Source organism: Rhinatrema bivittatum, chromosome 8 (genome assembly GCF_901001135.1).
Source record: "Rhinatrema bivittatum chromosome 8, aRhiBiv1.1, whole genome shotgun sequence".
Lineage (NCBI taxonomy): Eukaryota > Metazoa > Chordata > Amphibia > Gymnophiona > Rhinatrematidae > Rhinatrema > Rhinatrema bivittatum.
The window spans coordinates 235,124,530-235,141,733 of NC_042622.1; the positions used below are offsets into that span (position 1 = coordinate 235,124,530).

The 17,204-nt window shown below is 50.3% G+C and overlaps 1 protein-coding gene across 2 annotated transcripts in view; it reads right to left on the minus strand.

Moving 5' to 3' along the window:
* Positions 1-17,204, minus strand: part of ARHGEF18 (Rho/Rac guanine nucleotide exchange factor 18) — a 352,051-nt gene that overhangs the window by 62,975 nt on the left and 271,872 nt on the right. For both annotated transcript variants that reach the window (XM_029614138.1, XM_029614139.1), the window contains 3 exons: positions 15,371-15,496; positions 6,741-6,858; positions 6,230-6,478 (listed from right to left, as the gene is read on the minus strand). In XM_029614138.1, the coding sequence (XP_029469998.1) occupies positions 6,230-6,478; positions 6,741-6,858; positions 15,371-15,496 (493 nt within the window). The remainder of the gene's footprint in view (positions 1-6,229; positions 6,479-6,740; positions 6,859-15,370; positions 15,497-17,204) is intronic.

A 17,204-nucleotide genomic window follows, 5' to 3' on the forward strand; every position in this document is an offset into this window, starting at 1 on the left:
CAAAAGGAGGTTCACACAACGTCCTAAGAACCAAATTCATACTCCAGGATGGACAAACAGTTCAAAGTGGTGGATGCAAATGCTCAGCACCTCGAAGGAAACAAACCACATCCAGATGAGCCGCTATGGACGCACCGTCCACCTTTCCACGTAAACATCCTAATGCTGCCACTTGAACCTAGAGAGAACTGAAAGCTAGCCCTTTTGCCAAACCCTAGAATGTGGACTATCGAGGCCTGCCTAGGGAAAACATTCCACCTACTACACCAAGAGTCAAAAACCTTCCAGACTTAGACATATGTAAGAGAGGTGGAAGTTTTGCGAGCCCGTAAAAAGAGTGGAAATCACCAAATCCGGATATCCCTTCTTTCTCAACTGCTGCCTCTCATAAGGCAAGCCGCTAGACAAAAGCGATCCACCTGGTCGAAAAATACTGGACCCTGCTGCAGGAGATTTGGAAAATGACCCAGACAGAGCGGCCTGTCCACTGCAAGGTTGAGGAGATCCGTGAACCACGGCCTTCGTGGCCATTCTGGAGCCACCAGCACCACCGCTCCTGGATGGGCTTCTGTCCTTCTCAAGACCTTGCCTACCAGAGGCCAAGGAGGGAATGCGTAGAGCAGAATGTTGCAAGACCATGGGAGGACAAAAACGTCCACCCCTTCCACTCCGTGCTCTTTTCTGTGACTGAAAAAGCGTGGCGCCTTGGCATTTCCTCGAGTCGCTAGTAGATCCAAATGGGGAATCCCCCAGTGATGAGATATCAATGCGAACACCTCATCAGACAGCTTCCATTCTCTGGGATCCAATCTCTGATGGCTCAGAAAATCCGCCTGTACGTTGTCTACCCTGGCAATGTGTGAAGCCGCTATCTTGACCGGATCAGTTTCTGCCCAGGCCATGAGCTCGTCCGCCTCCGCCGCTACAGGGCAGCTATTTGTGCCTCCCTGCCGGATGATGTATGTTACCATTGTTGCGTTGTTGGAGAGCACTCTCACTGATGAACCAGGCACAAGAACTTCTGCAGGGCCAAGCGGACTGCCCTGGTCTCGAGACAATTGATGGACCATTGCGCTTCCTGCTGCGTCCATTGGCCTTGGGCTGCCTGAGATTGACAAACTGCCCCCCAGCCAGAAAGACTGGCATCCGTCATCACAATAGTCCACTGAGGGACCTCCAGATCCATCCCCTAGGACAAGTGTTTGTGGGTCAGCCACCAAGCTAGGCTGGACCTGGCCGGTTCCTGGAGGGGTAAGGGAACTTGAAAAGCTTCCGACTTGGGGTCCCAATGTGAGAGCAAAGCCCTTTGCAACGACCTCATATGAGCAAACGTCCACGAGACCAACTCCAGAGTAGACGCCATAAAACCAAGAACCTGTAAAATAGTCCCACGCCCTGGGAACTGGCAGGGACAAGAGACGCCGAACTTGCAACAAGAGTTTGTCTATCCGATTCTGCATCAGGAAGACTTTCCCAATCCGAGATTCCAATCTCGCCCCCAAAACATCAGGGGACAACTGGCTCTTGTCCAAATTGATGATCCAACCCAGAGCGCAAAGTGTCTGCACCACCCTGGCGACCGCCACCTCACATAGTTCCTTTGACTTTGCTTGAATGAGCCATTCGTCCAAGTAGGGATGGACCAGGATCCCCTGGCGACGAAAAGCCGCCACCATGACCACCATCACCTTGGTAAATATGCACGGAGCGGTCACCAGCCCAAAGGTAAGTGCCTGAAACTGGTAATGCTTGCAGAGGACCATAAATCGGAGATACCGCTGATGGTCCTTCCAAATTGCAATGTGTAGGTACGCTTCCGTCAAATCGAAGGATGCTAAAAACTCCCCTGCTTTGATGGAGGCAATTACAGAACGTAGCGTCTCCATACGAAAATAGGGCACTCAGAGCTCTGTTGACCTTCTTCAGATCTAAAAATCGAAAGGAAGGACCCTTCCTTCTTCAGAACCAGAAAATAAATCGAATACCTGCCAGTTCGAAGTTCGTTCAGAGGAACCGGAACGACCGCCCCGAGGTCCAACAACCGGCGAAGAGTGAGACACCTGGTGCCTTTTCTCCAGAGACCCACAGGGCAACACCAGAAATAGATTGTATAAGGGACAAGCAAAATCTAAGGAGTAGCTGTGTTCTATAATGTTTAGAACCCAATGGTCCGACGTTATTTTGACCCACTCCTCGTAAAACAGGGACAGCCGCCCCCCAACGACCGGAGGGGAGTGGGCCGGTGCTATTTCATTGGGAGGACTTGACTCCTGTCGCCCCTGTGGCACTGCCGTCTCGGGTGGGTCTACGGCCACGAAAGAAATAAGACCAGGTCTGCGACCTGCCTGTCGACTGCTTTGGCCAAACGAAGCTGGCTTAGATTGGCGAAAACAGCACTGCCCCCGAAAACGTGACCGGGAAGGGCAGAAACCTCTGGAAGCTTTTGGCCTATCCTCCGGGAACTTGTACACCTTATTGTCCCCCTAGGACTTAATGAGCTGCTCCAAATCATCTCCAAAAAGTAATTGCCCCTGAAACGGAAAAGCACCCAGCTGCAACTCGGAGGAAACATCAGCCGACCAATTACGGAGCCATAAAAGCCTGCGGGATGACATTGCAGAAGCCATAGTACTCAAAGACGTACGAAGGAGATCGTACAAGGTATCCGCCCTATACGCTACCGCCGCCTCCAAATGATCAGCCTGCTCAGACTCCTCTGGGGAGAGCTCTCTGGCACTCAGGAGTTGTTGTACCTACTGGACACTCGCAGGCTGCATTAAACTACTGCAAACGGCTGCTCGAACCCCCAGAGCCGACACTTCGAAGATATGCTTGAGAAGCACCTCCAGCTTACGATCCTGAGGATCCTTAAGGGCAGCCGCCCCCAACCACAGGAATAGTCATACGCTTGGTGACTGCAGATACGGCCGCATCAACCTTGGGAACCTTAAGGTCAAGAGTGTCATCCGGCAGCGGGTACAATTTTTCCATAGCTCTGCCTATGCAAAGGCTAGCTTCCGGAGTATCCCACTCCCGAAACATTAGTCGGAGCAATATAGGATGAAAAGAAAAGGTCCTAGCCGGGGGATGAAGACCAGACAGCACCGGATCCACCGTGCCCTGATCCTGAGGCATCGGCGTCTGACCAGCTGGTATGCCCAACTCCGCTAGGACATGTGGAATCATCGGCTCCAACTCATCTCTACAAAAGAGCCTAAGGACCCAAGGATCATCCCCTTCCACTGGGGCCACACGCTCTGAATCCTCATCCATGTCCGCTTGAAGCAGATCCACCAACGGCACCGCCCCCTGGTTGCCGGAACCGGACCCTTCCCGGACCTCAGGAGGATCCGGCCTAGGAACCTGCATGGGAGGAGAGGGCCCATCCCCAGGCTGCCCCGGAGGGGGGCTCAGGATCTTCCATGGGCATAAGGCTAGCTAAATAAGCCTTATGTAATAGTAAAATAAAATCAGCCAAAAAAGGATGCTGGCCCTTTAAATTTTCCCAAGAGGGGGTACCCAAAGGAGAATGGAAAGCAGAAAATAAATCATGGGGAGATCTGGGGCAAAACTCCTGCAGAAATAACTGAGGGAGATCCCCTCGCCATGCTGAGCTGTCTACATCAGCATCTAAAGCTCCTAAAATGGCCACTGTTCCCGCATTCCGCGGGAGCGGGGCAGGCTGAGTACCATGAGGCAGCATCGGGGCACCTTCACCACGGGGCCGATGTGCCTGCCTCCCCCTGCCGCCAGCTGCCCCTGCTGATGGGCCCTTGCCCCCGGGAAGCAGAGGCTATCTCTGGAGAGCCGTGCTGCTGGCTCCCCAAAGGATGTGCAGGCCAAAGCGCGCAGCATCGCCACGTTGAACAAGGAGGGGAGGCCACGAAAATAAACCCCATAGTCCGAATAAGAGCAGCACAGCTGCAAAAAACAACGCACTCCAATTCTATTTTATTTTTTTAATTCGCATTGGCCTCACCAGAGCACAACCCGCGGTTGTCTCTGAGCCGGGGGAGGGGGGGGGGGGGGGGGAACGACCGGCCCACCGGTAAATCTCCCCCAGTCACTCACCGGCTGCTGCTCCTGGTACACTGGAGTAAAGGGCAAAGCACTTGGCAAGCCTACCACAGAGGAGAAATGACTCTGCTCCTCGGGAGGCCCAGCTCTGTTTTTTTTTTAAACTTTGTTTCAGCCAAACAAATTTAAAGGACTCCTGTCACTGCAACTCTCTTTTTTTTTTGTTTAGAATCAATTAGCCAGGACTGCAGGTTCTGCCACCTTCTTCTGCTGGAGACAGAGAAATACTGAAGGGGCTGCAGGTGGCGCATCCTACTTACAGGGGTGTCCTTCAAGTTTTTCTCCATCTCCATCTGCTGGAAGGGAGGCATAACCCAGCAGTCTGGGCTGATCCGGATACGTACAGGGAAAGCATTTTTCTTTTTAAAACAGTGCAGGGTGGGGAGGAATGGAACTAGAAACTAGGAGGTCCATATTCAAGAGCATTTAGTCGGCTAACTCAGAAGTTAACCAGCTAAATGGGTGTTTGGGCATCTGTCCAGCTAAATGCTAGCTCTCTAACAAATTAGGTGGCTAGAATTTAGGAGGCTAATTTAGGGGTGTAACTGGGAGGAGTTCAGTTAGCTGGCTAAGTTAACCGGCCAACTGCAATATTCAGAGTTAGTTGGTTGACTTAGCTGGCTAAGTCTGGTCAGTCCAATGTCCTGTCCTAAAATTAGGTGGCTATAGTTAGCCAGCTAGCTTTAAGATAGCCGGCTTTACTCAACAGTGCAGTTTGACTATTGAATATACCTCCAAGTTGGACTGTGTCTGAATAAGGACCTCTATGGGGTCAGTTTTCAAAACATTCTTAGAAATACATATTCAAGTCATTGTCCGGACAGCAAAGTCAGCCAGATAAACATATCCAGCTAACTGTCGAGGTATGAGCCGGCTTTAGGACAGCACTCTGGTATGGCCAGATAACTTTGATATTCAGAGTTAGCAGGATAGCATAACTCCTCCGCAAAATGCCCCTAGAATGCTCCTACGTTATCCGGCTACATTTTAGCCAGACAATAAGGTATCTGCTTAAACCTTAGCCCAATTAATACCCCCACTCCTCCCCCCAAACCTAAGAGAATGACCCAGGAGAGTAGGAGACATAAATCCACTTTGTGAAAGTCTTCTGGCTGACAGATTACAGTAAGTCATTTAATTTATTTTATTATTTATTTTTAGATTTTTATATACCGGTGTTCCTGTATTAAAATACAGATCACATCGGTTTACATTGAAACATAAAAATTACGCCAAGAGGCGGTACATATAACAAGGTTATAGAACTTGGAAAACATGGAAAACAGGTTCGAAAAATAACATTGAGAAAATTGTATAGTCTCTTTGAGAAACCAAATCATAAAATAAGGCGTAATTGTCTAAGATAAATGTGATCTGCAGAAGGGATTGCGATGGTGAGAAAATCTTGATAGCTGGAGGTAAAAAATAATCAAAGTTCTGGAAAAGCTTGGCTAAAGAGCCAGGTTTAATATCAAACTTCTTGCTTTGTGTGGTAAGATTCTTAAATAGCCAAATGTTTCCCTCTTTCAAAAGTCTTCTATGAAGAAGTTCAAGGGATAATATCTACTCAAGCAGATCTCTTCCAGGAGAAAGAAAGTTGTACATCAAAAACAGGAGAATTCAGAAAACCAGTTAAGGATACAAAATCCATGTGACCTTAATTTCTCTGAGAACCCCTCTCTCTATCATTTGACCTTTTAAACAATATTTAATGGATGTTCTCAATGGTCCTGTTGAAGCTATAATCCCTGGAGGCAAACCTATTATTCACCCCTCACTCTGCCTTCCAGATGGGAGAAAAGGGTTGTCCCAGAGAAGGGAAGGCTTGCTTTTTTTTTTTATTTTTAGGAGGGTCATAGTGGGGAACTGGCTGAAAAGGGCTCCTCTGCTAGCGACATTTGCGTTTTCCCAGGAGAGAAACCCCATCTTCTGCCTGATCTTTCAGAAGCACCAATCACTTTTTCATGAGCAGAAGCTCTGGACGTTCCCCATCTCTAGAGTAACCCAACAGCGCTGAGGTTTGGCGCAGTCAGTTTCCCGGTAAATACCTGCCTACTTTGGATAACATGCAGTGTATTTTTTTTGGACCCTCACTATTATGTTTCTTCATAGACTTAAAAAAAAAAAAAAAAAGCTGCATTACGTTAGATACCTTTAAGACGGCCAGAGGCTGCCTTCCAGCATAGCATCCCATCATGGAGGAGTTGTCTGCGCACCATGTTTTCTTTCCGGAAGGCGAGACCATTCTTCAGTTTCCATGATGACTTTAATTCCATTTTGTTAACAATCTCCCGGAGGCGCTGCCCTCTCTCGCTCTCGCTCACTTTAGCATCGACCTGCGTGATTGTGTCCTTTATGAAACCCAAAGCCTGGGAGAGCTCCTTGTAATCATCCGTATCAACTGCAAAATAGGGTCAGAGAGCGGATCCACCTTAGCACCTGGTAACATTTCTGAATAGGGGACCTGAATTTTAAGATGGTGTTTGGGGAAGGAGCAGGGGTTCATGCCTTAACACTGCAGAACAAAGCAAACAGTGTCATTTAGTTTTCATAAGATGTTGTCAGTAACTTTCCTTTGGCCTGGTGGCAAAAGAGGACAGGCAGAAATGGGGGTAAAATAAAAAAACAAACCAAGTCTAATTTTTAAGACCTAAAGTATGTACCTTCGGAGTTCTGGATAATTCGTTCCACCAGTACGGGATATTTAGTAATGCGCTGAGTCACGAGGAGAATGCACTCCTGAATTCCAAGTCGCCGGACAATGGAGAAATTACCTATTTTCTGTAAAGCAACAACAAAAGTTAATATTAAAAAAAGAATAATTCTATAGCCTGCAGAATTTTTACATTCCATCTATAATACATATTACTCTAAGCAGATTGCAATGCATACAGCATACGAATTCAAGAGCATGATGAAACAAATTCTAAAACTATGAACTCATGTACTTATAAACATAGACTTTCCCCCTGGGGAACCCAAGGCATCAGCAGGATTGGACTTCCCAATTCATTTCCACTCAACAGTAGCATTCCTAAGTGATTTTTTTAAACTAAAAAATTCTGACAAAGCCAAATTCTGGCAAAGCTCCTGTATATAATTTTGTTATTAGTTCTTGTTAATTACAGCACAATAATTGTTAAGGAAAATTAGTTTCTTACCTGATAATTTTCGTTCCTGTAGTACCAAGGATCAGTCCAGGACACCTGGGTTGTGACTCCGCACCAGTAGATGGAGACTGACTAAAACTTGTGGGCGGAGCCATATATGCCCCTGTGCCAGTCACAGCCCCTCAGTCATACGTAATGTCAAAGAAGAAAATACCATAAGGCAACCATAGCTAACCACACAAAAACTTGCAATGTAAACGGAAAATTCCAACACCCCTACAGGAACCAGACTCCCCAAGCGGGAGAGCGACTAAACAAGGGGTCAGCGTATGGACAACCACAATGAGCGGACTCTCCGTTACTTAAGCGTAGCACTGCGGGCAGGATCCTGGACTGATCCTTGGTACTACAGGAACGAAAATTATCAGGTAAGAAACTAATTTTCCTTTCCCTGTACGTACCAGGATCAGTCCAGGACACCTGGGATGTACCAGAGCAAACTTACCGAGGGTGGGAAGCAGAGAGTCCCGCTCGGAGTACCCTCTCTCCAAAGCCCCCCGCTTCAGTAGCCTGAACATCCAACCGGTAATGTTTAATGAAGGTATGCAACGACTTCCAGGTAGCCGCCCTGCAAATCTCTTGAGGCGACACCTGAGAAGATTCCGCCCAAAGCGCCGCAAGAGACCGCGTCGAATGAGTCCGAAGACCCACCGGCGGTGATTTGCCCCGCAGAATGTACGCGGAGCCAATGGCCTCCTCGAGCCACCGGGCGATGGTCGTGCGGGACGCCGCAGAACCTTTCGTGGTACCCGACGTCAATACAAACAGATGATCCGTCACCCGAAAGGAATTAGTGACCTCTAGATAGCGAAGAAGAGATCTCCGCACATCCAGTTCTCAATGCTCCCGATTTCGGGTCCGAAGAGTTTCCAACCGCGAAAGCAGGAAGCTCGACCGATTGATTCAAATGAAAACCGACACGACTTTAGGCAGGAAGGAATGAACCGTCCGCAAGGAAACCCCCGAATCGGAAATGCGCAAGAAAGGCTCCCTACAGGACAGGGCCTGCAATTCCGAAACACGGCGAGCCGACGCAATCGCCACCAGGCATACGGTCTTCAACGGGAGATCCGTAACCGTTGACCGCTTGAAGGGCTCAAACGGTGCCGAGCATAAGGAAAAAGAACCCAATTGAGGTTCCCGGACGGATCTAGAGGACGCAATGGGGAACGGAGGGACTTTGCTCCCCTAAGAAAACAGAAAATATCCGGATGCAGGGTCAGGGGAAAACCCCTGAACCTTACCTTGCAAGCAACGAAGCGCCGCCACCTGTACTCGCAGGGAACTGCACGCCAACCCTTTGGCGAGACCAGCCTGGAGAAAACTAGGATCTCGGAGATGGAGGCTGAAGTGGGGACCACCCCACGCTGCAGACCCCAGGTCTCAAAATCACCCAGACTCGGATATACGCCAGAGACGTAGACTGCCTCCTAGATCCCAACAGCGTGGCCACCACCGCATCTGAGTAACCTTTGCTTTTCAAGCGCCGCCTTTCAAAAGCCATGCCGCGAGACAGAAGTGATCCACATCCTCCAAACAGACGGGACCCTGGCGAAGGAGCCCCGCGAACCCCTGGAGACGAAGGGGGCGACCACCGACAACTGAATGAGAGCGGCAAAAATCACGGACGACGTGGCCACTCCTGCGCCGCTTGGATCACTTTGGACGGGTGCAGCTCTATGCGCCGCAGGATCTTTCCCATCACAGTAACACGTCCGACGGCCAGGGAAGAGCCAAAGCGTCGACGTCCTCGGCCCCTCTCTCCCGGCGTCGGCTGCAGATGAGAAGGAAGGTGACCGCCGCCAGCTCCCACTCCCCTGGATCCAGGTGAAGACGACTGAGATAATCCGTCTGGACATTGTCGACTCCGGCAATGTGGGACGCTGCGATATTGCAGAGATGTCGCTCCGCCCAGCCGATCAAGAGCTGCGCTTCCTCCGCTACCAGTGGACTCCGTGTCCCGCCCTGACGGTTGATGTAGGCTACAGTGGTTGCGTTGTCTGACAATATCCGCACCGCCTTTCCCCGTAACAATGGCAGGAAGGACTGCAGTGCCAGGTGAGCCGCTCTGGTCTCTAGACGATTGATGGACCACTGCGCTTGAGTCGTGGACCACCGGCCCCGTACCGACGTGCCTAGGCAAACCTTGCTCCAACCGGAGAGGCTGGCGTCCGTGGTCACTACCGTCCAGTTGGGAACCAACAGGGACACCCCACAAGTCAGGTGTTCCGACACTAGCCACCCTAGTAGGCTGTCCCTCGCCTGATCCGTAAGCGGCAGCGGAAGGATCAGGCGAGGATCAGGAAGGATCAGCGGAAGGATCAGGAAGGAAGGACCTTAGCCTTCTCTTGTTTAATATTTTATTATTATTATTACTACGATTATTATTATTAAGATAAATATTAGTTTTTACCTTTTTTGTTACCTATCCACTTGTTAATTGTAAACCGACATGATGCGATATCTATTGTGAATGCCGGTATAGAAAAACTTAAAATAAATAAATAAATAAATAAGGTGGAATTCCCCTGACACCGGCTTCCAACGGAATAGCAAGGAGGATTGTAATGGACGTAGATGAGCGAACGCCCAGGGGACCAACGCGAGCGTTGACGCCATAGACCCCAGAACCATCAGGTGGTCGCAAACCAACGGTAACCGAAGAGACAATAACCGCTGGACTTGAGACTGCAGCTTGCGCACGCGCTCTCCGGACAGGGACACTTGGCCCTGTTTCGTGTCGAAGACGGCTCCCAGGTGGTCCAAGGACTGGGTGGGAACAAGATGGCGCTTGAAAAAGTTGACGACCCAGCCCAGAGACTGCAGCAGCTGGAGGACTGCATCCACAGCCAACCGACACTGACTCTCGGACTTGGCCCGGAACCACCAGTCATCCAGGTAAGGGTGTACCAAGAAAACCTCTCGCCGAAGCTGAGCTGCCACCACGACCATCACCTTTGTGAACGTACAAGGAGCCGTCGCCAGTCCGAAGGGGAGCGCCCGAAACTGATAATGTCTTCCCAGGATGCAGAACCTGAGAAACCTCTGAAAAGATGGCTGGATCCCCACATGGAGGTACGCTTCCGTGAGATCTAGCGAGGCCAGGTATTTGCTGGGCCGCACCGAGGCAATTACTGAACGAATTGTCTCCAACTTGAAACGGGGGATCCGAAGGCACCTGTTCACCATTTCCAGGTCCAAAACTGGTCTGGATGTGCCGTCTTCCTTCGGAACGATGAAGTAAATCAGGTAACGTCTCGTGCCTTGTTGATCTGGAGACACGGGAGAAATGGCCCCCAAGTTTCGCAAATGTCCGAGGGTCCCGAGCACATCTGCTCTCTTCTCTGGATGCTTGCAGGGCAACAACCAGAACTTGTCTGACGGTATTTGAGCAAAGTGTAGAGCATAGCCGTGTCTTATCACGTCGAGGACCCAGTGATCCGAGGTGACCTTGACCCATTCCTCGACAAACCACGTCGACCTCGCCCCGACGTTGTGAATTACGGTCTGGGGCAGAGGCGAGGGATGGGTCAGCTTCATCACATTGCGAGACCTTGGACTCCTCGCCCGACGGGGTTCCCCCCTGTCTACCGGACCTTTGCCACGAAAAGGACAGCGACCACGGGGAAGAGCGAGCAGGATACGACCGGTATGCGGGACCTGAGGATCTCCAAGGGCGCGACTTTCTGCTTCCACGAGAACGGGGCCTACCGGACAACGAGGACCGGGACCTAGCCCTGTCCTCAGACAATTTGAAAGTCCTGTTCTCCCCCAAGGAAAGCATCAAATCATCTAGTTCCTTACCGAACAATAGCTTTCCCTTAAATGGAAGCGAACAGAGGTGAGCCGTGTAGGAACCATCCGCTGCCCAGTTGCGAAGGCATAGGAGACGACGCGCAGAGACCGCCGCGACCATGGATCTAGCAGCAGTCCGAAGGAGATCGTGGAGAGCATCCGCCCCATATGCTATCGCTGCCTCTAAGCGATCCGCCTGTGAGGCTTCCTCGACCCGCATTTGCCTGGAGGACCTGAGCCCAGCGCAAACTGGCTCTCCTCGCAAAGTTGGTACAAATGGCGGCCCGGACTCCTAACCGATACCTCAAAAATCTTCTGGAGTTGTACCTCCAGCTTCCGGTCCTGAATATCCCTGAGGGCCGTGGCTCCTGTGACAGAGATCGTCGACCTCTTGGTCAGCGTCGACACCGCTGCATCCACCTTCGGGATCCTTAACAGCTCCAACGCTTCCTCCGGCCGAGGATAAAGCTTGTCCATGGCCTTTGTCACCTTGAGGCCTAACTGCAGGGCATCCTATTCCTGAAACAGAAATATCCGTCGACGAGAAATGGAAGGGAAAAAACCACCGCGGGGCCAGTGAACCCCAGGAGTACCGGATCCAAATTGGCCTCCTGTCTAGCGACCACTGGCGGGCCCAGCTCCGCCAGAATAGCTGGGATAAGCGGGGCTAGTACCTCCCTGCGGAAGAGGCAGACCACTTTAGGATCGTCGGCCTCCACAGCCTGCGCCCCTTCGCCCGCTCCGGGCGGGGTGGAACCGCCCCCTGGCGTCCCCTCGGTCCCCCTCGGGGACTCCTCGTGGGAATTCACCTCAGCCGAGGCGGAGGACTCGGTATCCGTGGCCTGTGGAGCCCCCCCGCGGGACTCCCTGCGGGGTTCTTCACGTCCTGGTGTCCGAGGACCCCTTGCGTTTCTTCCGCTTGGGACCCGACCTGTGGGTCCCCGAAACGGCCTCCGACCCCTGCCTATGCCTGCGGCTGTTATGTTTAGGGCCCTCGCGTAACAACAACGCAAAATCCGTGGAAAACGAAGAGGACCCAAGAGCCGAGGACTCCTGCCCAGAACCAACGTCTCTAGGGGCACCACCCCCGCTGGAGCGGCCCCCCCCCCCGTCGGACCCGGTCGCGGGGAAAGCGGAGGAGGGAAGGCGCCATTTTCTGCCGGCACCCGCGCGATTTCGCGGGCTGAATTTAAAATGGCCGCCACTCCCGCGCTAGCCGGAAAGAGCTCCTCTGGTCCCCCCGACGCTGCTGCTACACGCGGCGGCGAGCGGATCGCCCGGGAACGGCTCCCCCCACGTGGCCCGGACGGCCCTTCCCCGCCCGGGAGCCATGAAGAGCCAAAAGCTGTCCCTAGAGAGGCGCGCGCGCCGAGCCGCCTGCTCGGCAGACCGACCCGTGCGGCATGAGGCGCGAACGCGGCGAAAAAAGCCCCGACAGAACTTAATTAAGGTAAAAAATTCGCCCCCACGGCAAGCGGCCCCCCCCCGTGAAGAGAGGACGGAGCCGTGACGAAAAGGAGAGCAGACAAGCAGAGAAAAGTAAAACCTTTTTTTTTTTTGTAAGTACTCACTGCTGTCCACGGTCCTGGAGCCCTGTGCCAATGGGAGTGAGTGAACCGGGCTCCCCGGTGTCACCCCCTACGCTGCCACTTGAAACAGCCGGGCCCTCAGCCCTGGCAGCGGCCTCAACCGGGGGAGGGTAGTCCCCTCAGGACCTCTCAACCCCCCTGGGAGGCAGGGCATCCGGGACTAAGACTTAAAACAAAAACCCAATTTAGTATAAAACAATTAGGCCTAACAAAACTAGCCCAAAAATCAAACCTGACTAACCACCAGAATCAGGTCAGGCAGGGCTGTGACTGGACCTGCACCATCTACTGGAGACAGAGTAAGACTGAGGGGCTGTGACTGGCACAGGGGCATATATGGCTCCGCCCACAAGTTTTAGTCTGTCTCCATCTACTGGTGCGGAGTCACAACCCAGGTGTCCTGGACTGATCCTGGTACGTACAGGGAACTTGCATTACATCTTCCGCTCTGTCTCTGGCCTCTTCCTTGCCTCCCTGTTCACGGCCCCCCCTGCTCCCGTTTTATGTACTTTCCATCTGTCAGTTCGGATGTAAACCGGCATGATGTTGCACACTAATGTCGGTATATAAAAGTGTTAAATGAATACAGTCTGTGTCACCATTCAGGCACTCAAAAAACCTGCAAATTCTTGTTTCTTTTCACAAAAACTTTGAGAGTAGAATGCAAGAAGAATATTTGAAACAAGTCTGTGGGAACAAGTAAATCTGAAAGTCAACCCTACATCATCAACAATTACAGATGTAGCAGGCGATGATAGGAGCAGGACTGAGAGATTGGATGAAAGATATGGGGGGGGGGGGGGGGATGACAGGAGTTGGTGTGGGTTTAAGCACGGGAATGTATATGTGTCATCTATCCAAACTGGCTGAGAACAAGACATCCACACAAACTGAATGGGCCAATCTGTCCTTATCTACTGCAGCCTCAAAGGAAACACGGAGGGCAGCACGTCTTTGTTGAGAGAGGGTATGCACCTGGAATGGCCAGTACTGCAAGAGAATTTAAACAGGCCTGGGACAGATATAGAGGGCAGCATTAGGAACAAAGCTGAGAGGGGTTTGGTACAAAAAAAAGTTATATATCAAAAATAGTGGGGACTAGGAGGGCCTATTGGTCCTCATTGGCTCTATGTTATGCTAAGTGATACAGAAACACAGCAGCTTAAGAACCTAAGAATTGCCGTGCTGGGTGAGACTAAGGCTCATCAAGCCTGCATCCTGTCTCCAACAGCTACCAGTCCCGGCAGATCCCATAAAGTAGATCTAATTCCTGTTACTCATTCCCAGGGAAAGCTATAGCTTTCTTTAGTCTACCTGGCTAATAACGTGTTATGGACTTTTCCTCCAGGAACTGTCAAAGCATCTTTTAAACTCCACTATGCTAGTCACCTTGACCTTGTCCTCTAGCAATAAATTCCACAGCTTTCTAGTGTACTGAGTGAAAACGCACTTTCTATGACTTGTTTTGGTTAGGTTGAAGGGAAGTCAAAATTCCATCTTCTGCTTCTTCAGCTGTCACTCTGACAGTACCCTGTGGTCATCCAAACCAGGCAACAAAAAAATTTAAAAAAAGGAGAAAAGCTACCTGGGGTTTCCCACATGCACTCCTTCCTCCCTGCAATTTGTAACCCTCCTCCTATCAAATCCAGCCACTGCACTGACAGACTCCTGGTAGAGAAACACTGCCGCGATTCCCTGCCACCTCATTTACAATCCCTACGTCCATGCAGGAAGTTTTGTGCCAGAAGCTACCACTGGAAGACATTCTCACTACCACAGTCCCAAATAAGTGGCAGGTCTTTGTTTTTTTTAAATACAGACACACAGCAAGTGATTGTGCATGTAAAGTTTTCTTTTGTTATTGCTAATTGCAAAACAGATGGCAAAGTAATTGGCATACTGGGTCAGACCAAGGGTCCTTCAAGCCCAGCATCCTGTTTCCAACAATGGCCAAACCAGGCTACAAGTACAAGTACCTGGCAAGTACCCAAACACTAAGCAGATCCCATGCTACTGATGCCAGTAATAGCAGTGGCTATTCTCTAAGACAGCTTGATTAATAGCAGGTAATGAACTTCTCCTCCAAGAACTTATCCAATCCTTTTTTTTAAACCCAGCTACACTAACTGCACTAACCACATCCCCTGGCAAATTCCAGAGCTTAAATGTACGTTGAGTGAAAAAGAATTTTCTCCGATTAGTTTTAAATGTGCCACATGCTAACTTCATGGAGTGCCCCCTAGTCTTTCTACTATCCGAAAGAGTAAATAACCGATTCACATCTACCCCTTCTAGGCTTCGCATGATTTTAAACACCTCTATTATATCCCCCCTCAGCCGTTTCTTCTCCAAGCTGAAAAGTCCTAACCTCTTTAGTCTTTCCTCATAGGGAGCTGTTCCATCCCCTTTATCATTTTGGTTGCCCTTCTCTGTACCTTCTTCATCACAACTATATCTTTTTTGAGATTCGGCAACCAGCATTGTACACAGTATTCAAGGTGCGGTCTCACCATGGAGCGATACAGAGGTAGGATGACATTCTCCGTTTTATTAACCATTCCCTTCCTAATAATTCCCAACATTCTGATTACTTTTTTGACTGCTGCAGCACACTGAGCCGACGATTTCAATTTGGCTTTGATTTAAAAGGCAAAAAGCTCACAATAGCTGCTTAGCTCGGAAAGAGAAGGAACATGGCCCTTAAAGTGGGATTTGTGCTGTGCTGAGCGTGGCTCTCACCTTGATGAGGTTCTGGAACTTTTTGCTCTGCTGTAGGAGTTCTTTGTAATACTGCGTGGCTTCACTGTGGCGGCTGCAGAACTCTCCATAGTACTGTACAATTCTCTTGCCCACTTCACCTGAAAACTGAGCAGAAACAGAAGGGATGGCGGTATTGCATCACAGACTCCAATGGAAAAACAGGGTCAGCGGTCAATCAGCAACCTCACGAGAACAGAACACAGCTGGAGAATTACGGATACGGGAAATCTTTTTACCTGCAGGCACCGCTGGAGCACCTGTGGCAGCGTTGGCTACGAAAACCAAAAAATTAAAGTACAACTACTGCAAAGGCGTTAAAAAAGGTCTCGCTGGGTAAAGTACAGTCCCCACACTCTGTCTTTCTAGGTCCTTTTTTTTTGGATGATAGAGGCAGGAACTGTCCAAAAACACTATTTATGGGGAACTAACATCCCCACCCCCCAAAAAACAAACAAACCCCAGAACAGCCTCATGGCTCCCTGGAGACTGCAGCTCAAGTCTGCAAGGCACGGATGCATGGGAAGCTCCTTGGAGAGAGAAAGCTGGCACTGTAGGAGTGTCCCCTGCTCATGCAAGATCGGCACTGATGTCCTCTGACCCTCAGCCCATGAAGGAAATTAAGGAAGCCATCGGGTAAGGGGGATTAAAAAATAAAGGAAAATTGGGTTCTCACCTGCTAATTTTCATTCCTGTAGTACCATGGATCAGTCCAGACCGCTGAGTTGTGTCTCCCTTCCAGCAGATGGAGTCAGAGAAAAAAGCTGAAAGGCATCCCCTCTTATACTGGTGTGCCACCTGCGATCCTTCAGTATAATCCATACCATAGCAGAATAAAAAACAGATCATAACTCCAATAGATCATAACCTCAACATAAAAACCAATGGCTATATCAAACCACGTAATGAAAGAAACTGTTTAACTTCTGGAATTTATGTACATGGAGGGAGTACTTCCACAAGTAACGTAAAGGCTGCTCACATGAGAATATTCTGCAGAATAAAGAGAGAAATGACAGTGAATGGACTCTCCAGATGCCATGGGCGGGCGTCTGGACTGATCCATGGTACTACAGGAACGAAAATTAGCAGGTGAGAACCCAATTTTCCTTTCCCTGTATGTACCAGGAACAGTCCAGACCGCTGGGATGTACCCAAGCTGCCCTAAATGGGGTGGGACCTGGAGAGTCCTGCTCAAAGAACACTACTGCCAAAACTTTCGCCATCCGGAGCACGGACGTCCAAATGGTAATGCTTAGCAAAAGTGTGTTGTGATTTCCAAGTAGCCGCTCTACAAATCTCTTGTGGCGAAACAAAGTGACTTTCAGCCCAAGACGCCGTCTGAGAACGAATGGAATGTGCTTTTAAACCTTCTGGCACTTCGCACCCAAGACATATACGTTGAAACTATTGCTTCCTTCAACCATCGGGCAATAGTGGCTTTGGTGGCCCTATGTCCTTTCCTAGGACCACTCCATAAGATGAACAGATGATCAGACAAATGAAAAGCATTTGTCACCTCCAAGTAGCGCAGAAGAATCTGCCACATATCTAACTGTTGTAGGTCGCAAGCCTGAGGCGAATTCCGATCCAAACCTGTGAAGGCAGGCAACTCCACGGTCCGATTCAAATGAAACTCTGACACGACCTTCAGCAGAAAGGAGGGAACCGTCCAAAGAGATACCCCGGAATCCGAAATCCGGAGAAAGGGCTCCCTACACGACAATGCTTGAAGCTCTGAGATATGCCGTGCCAACGTGATAGCCACCAGGAAGATCGCCTTTAACGCTAAATCCTTCAAGGTGGCCTGTTTCAC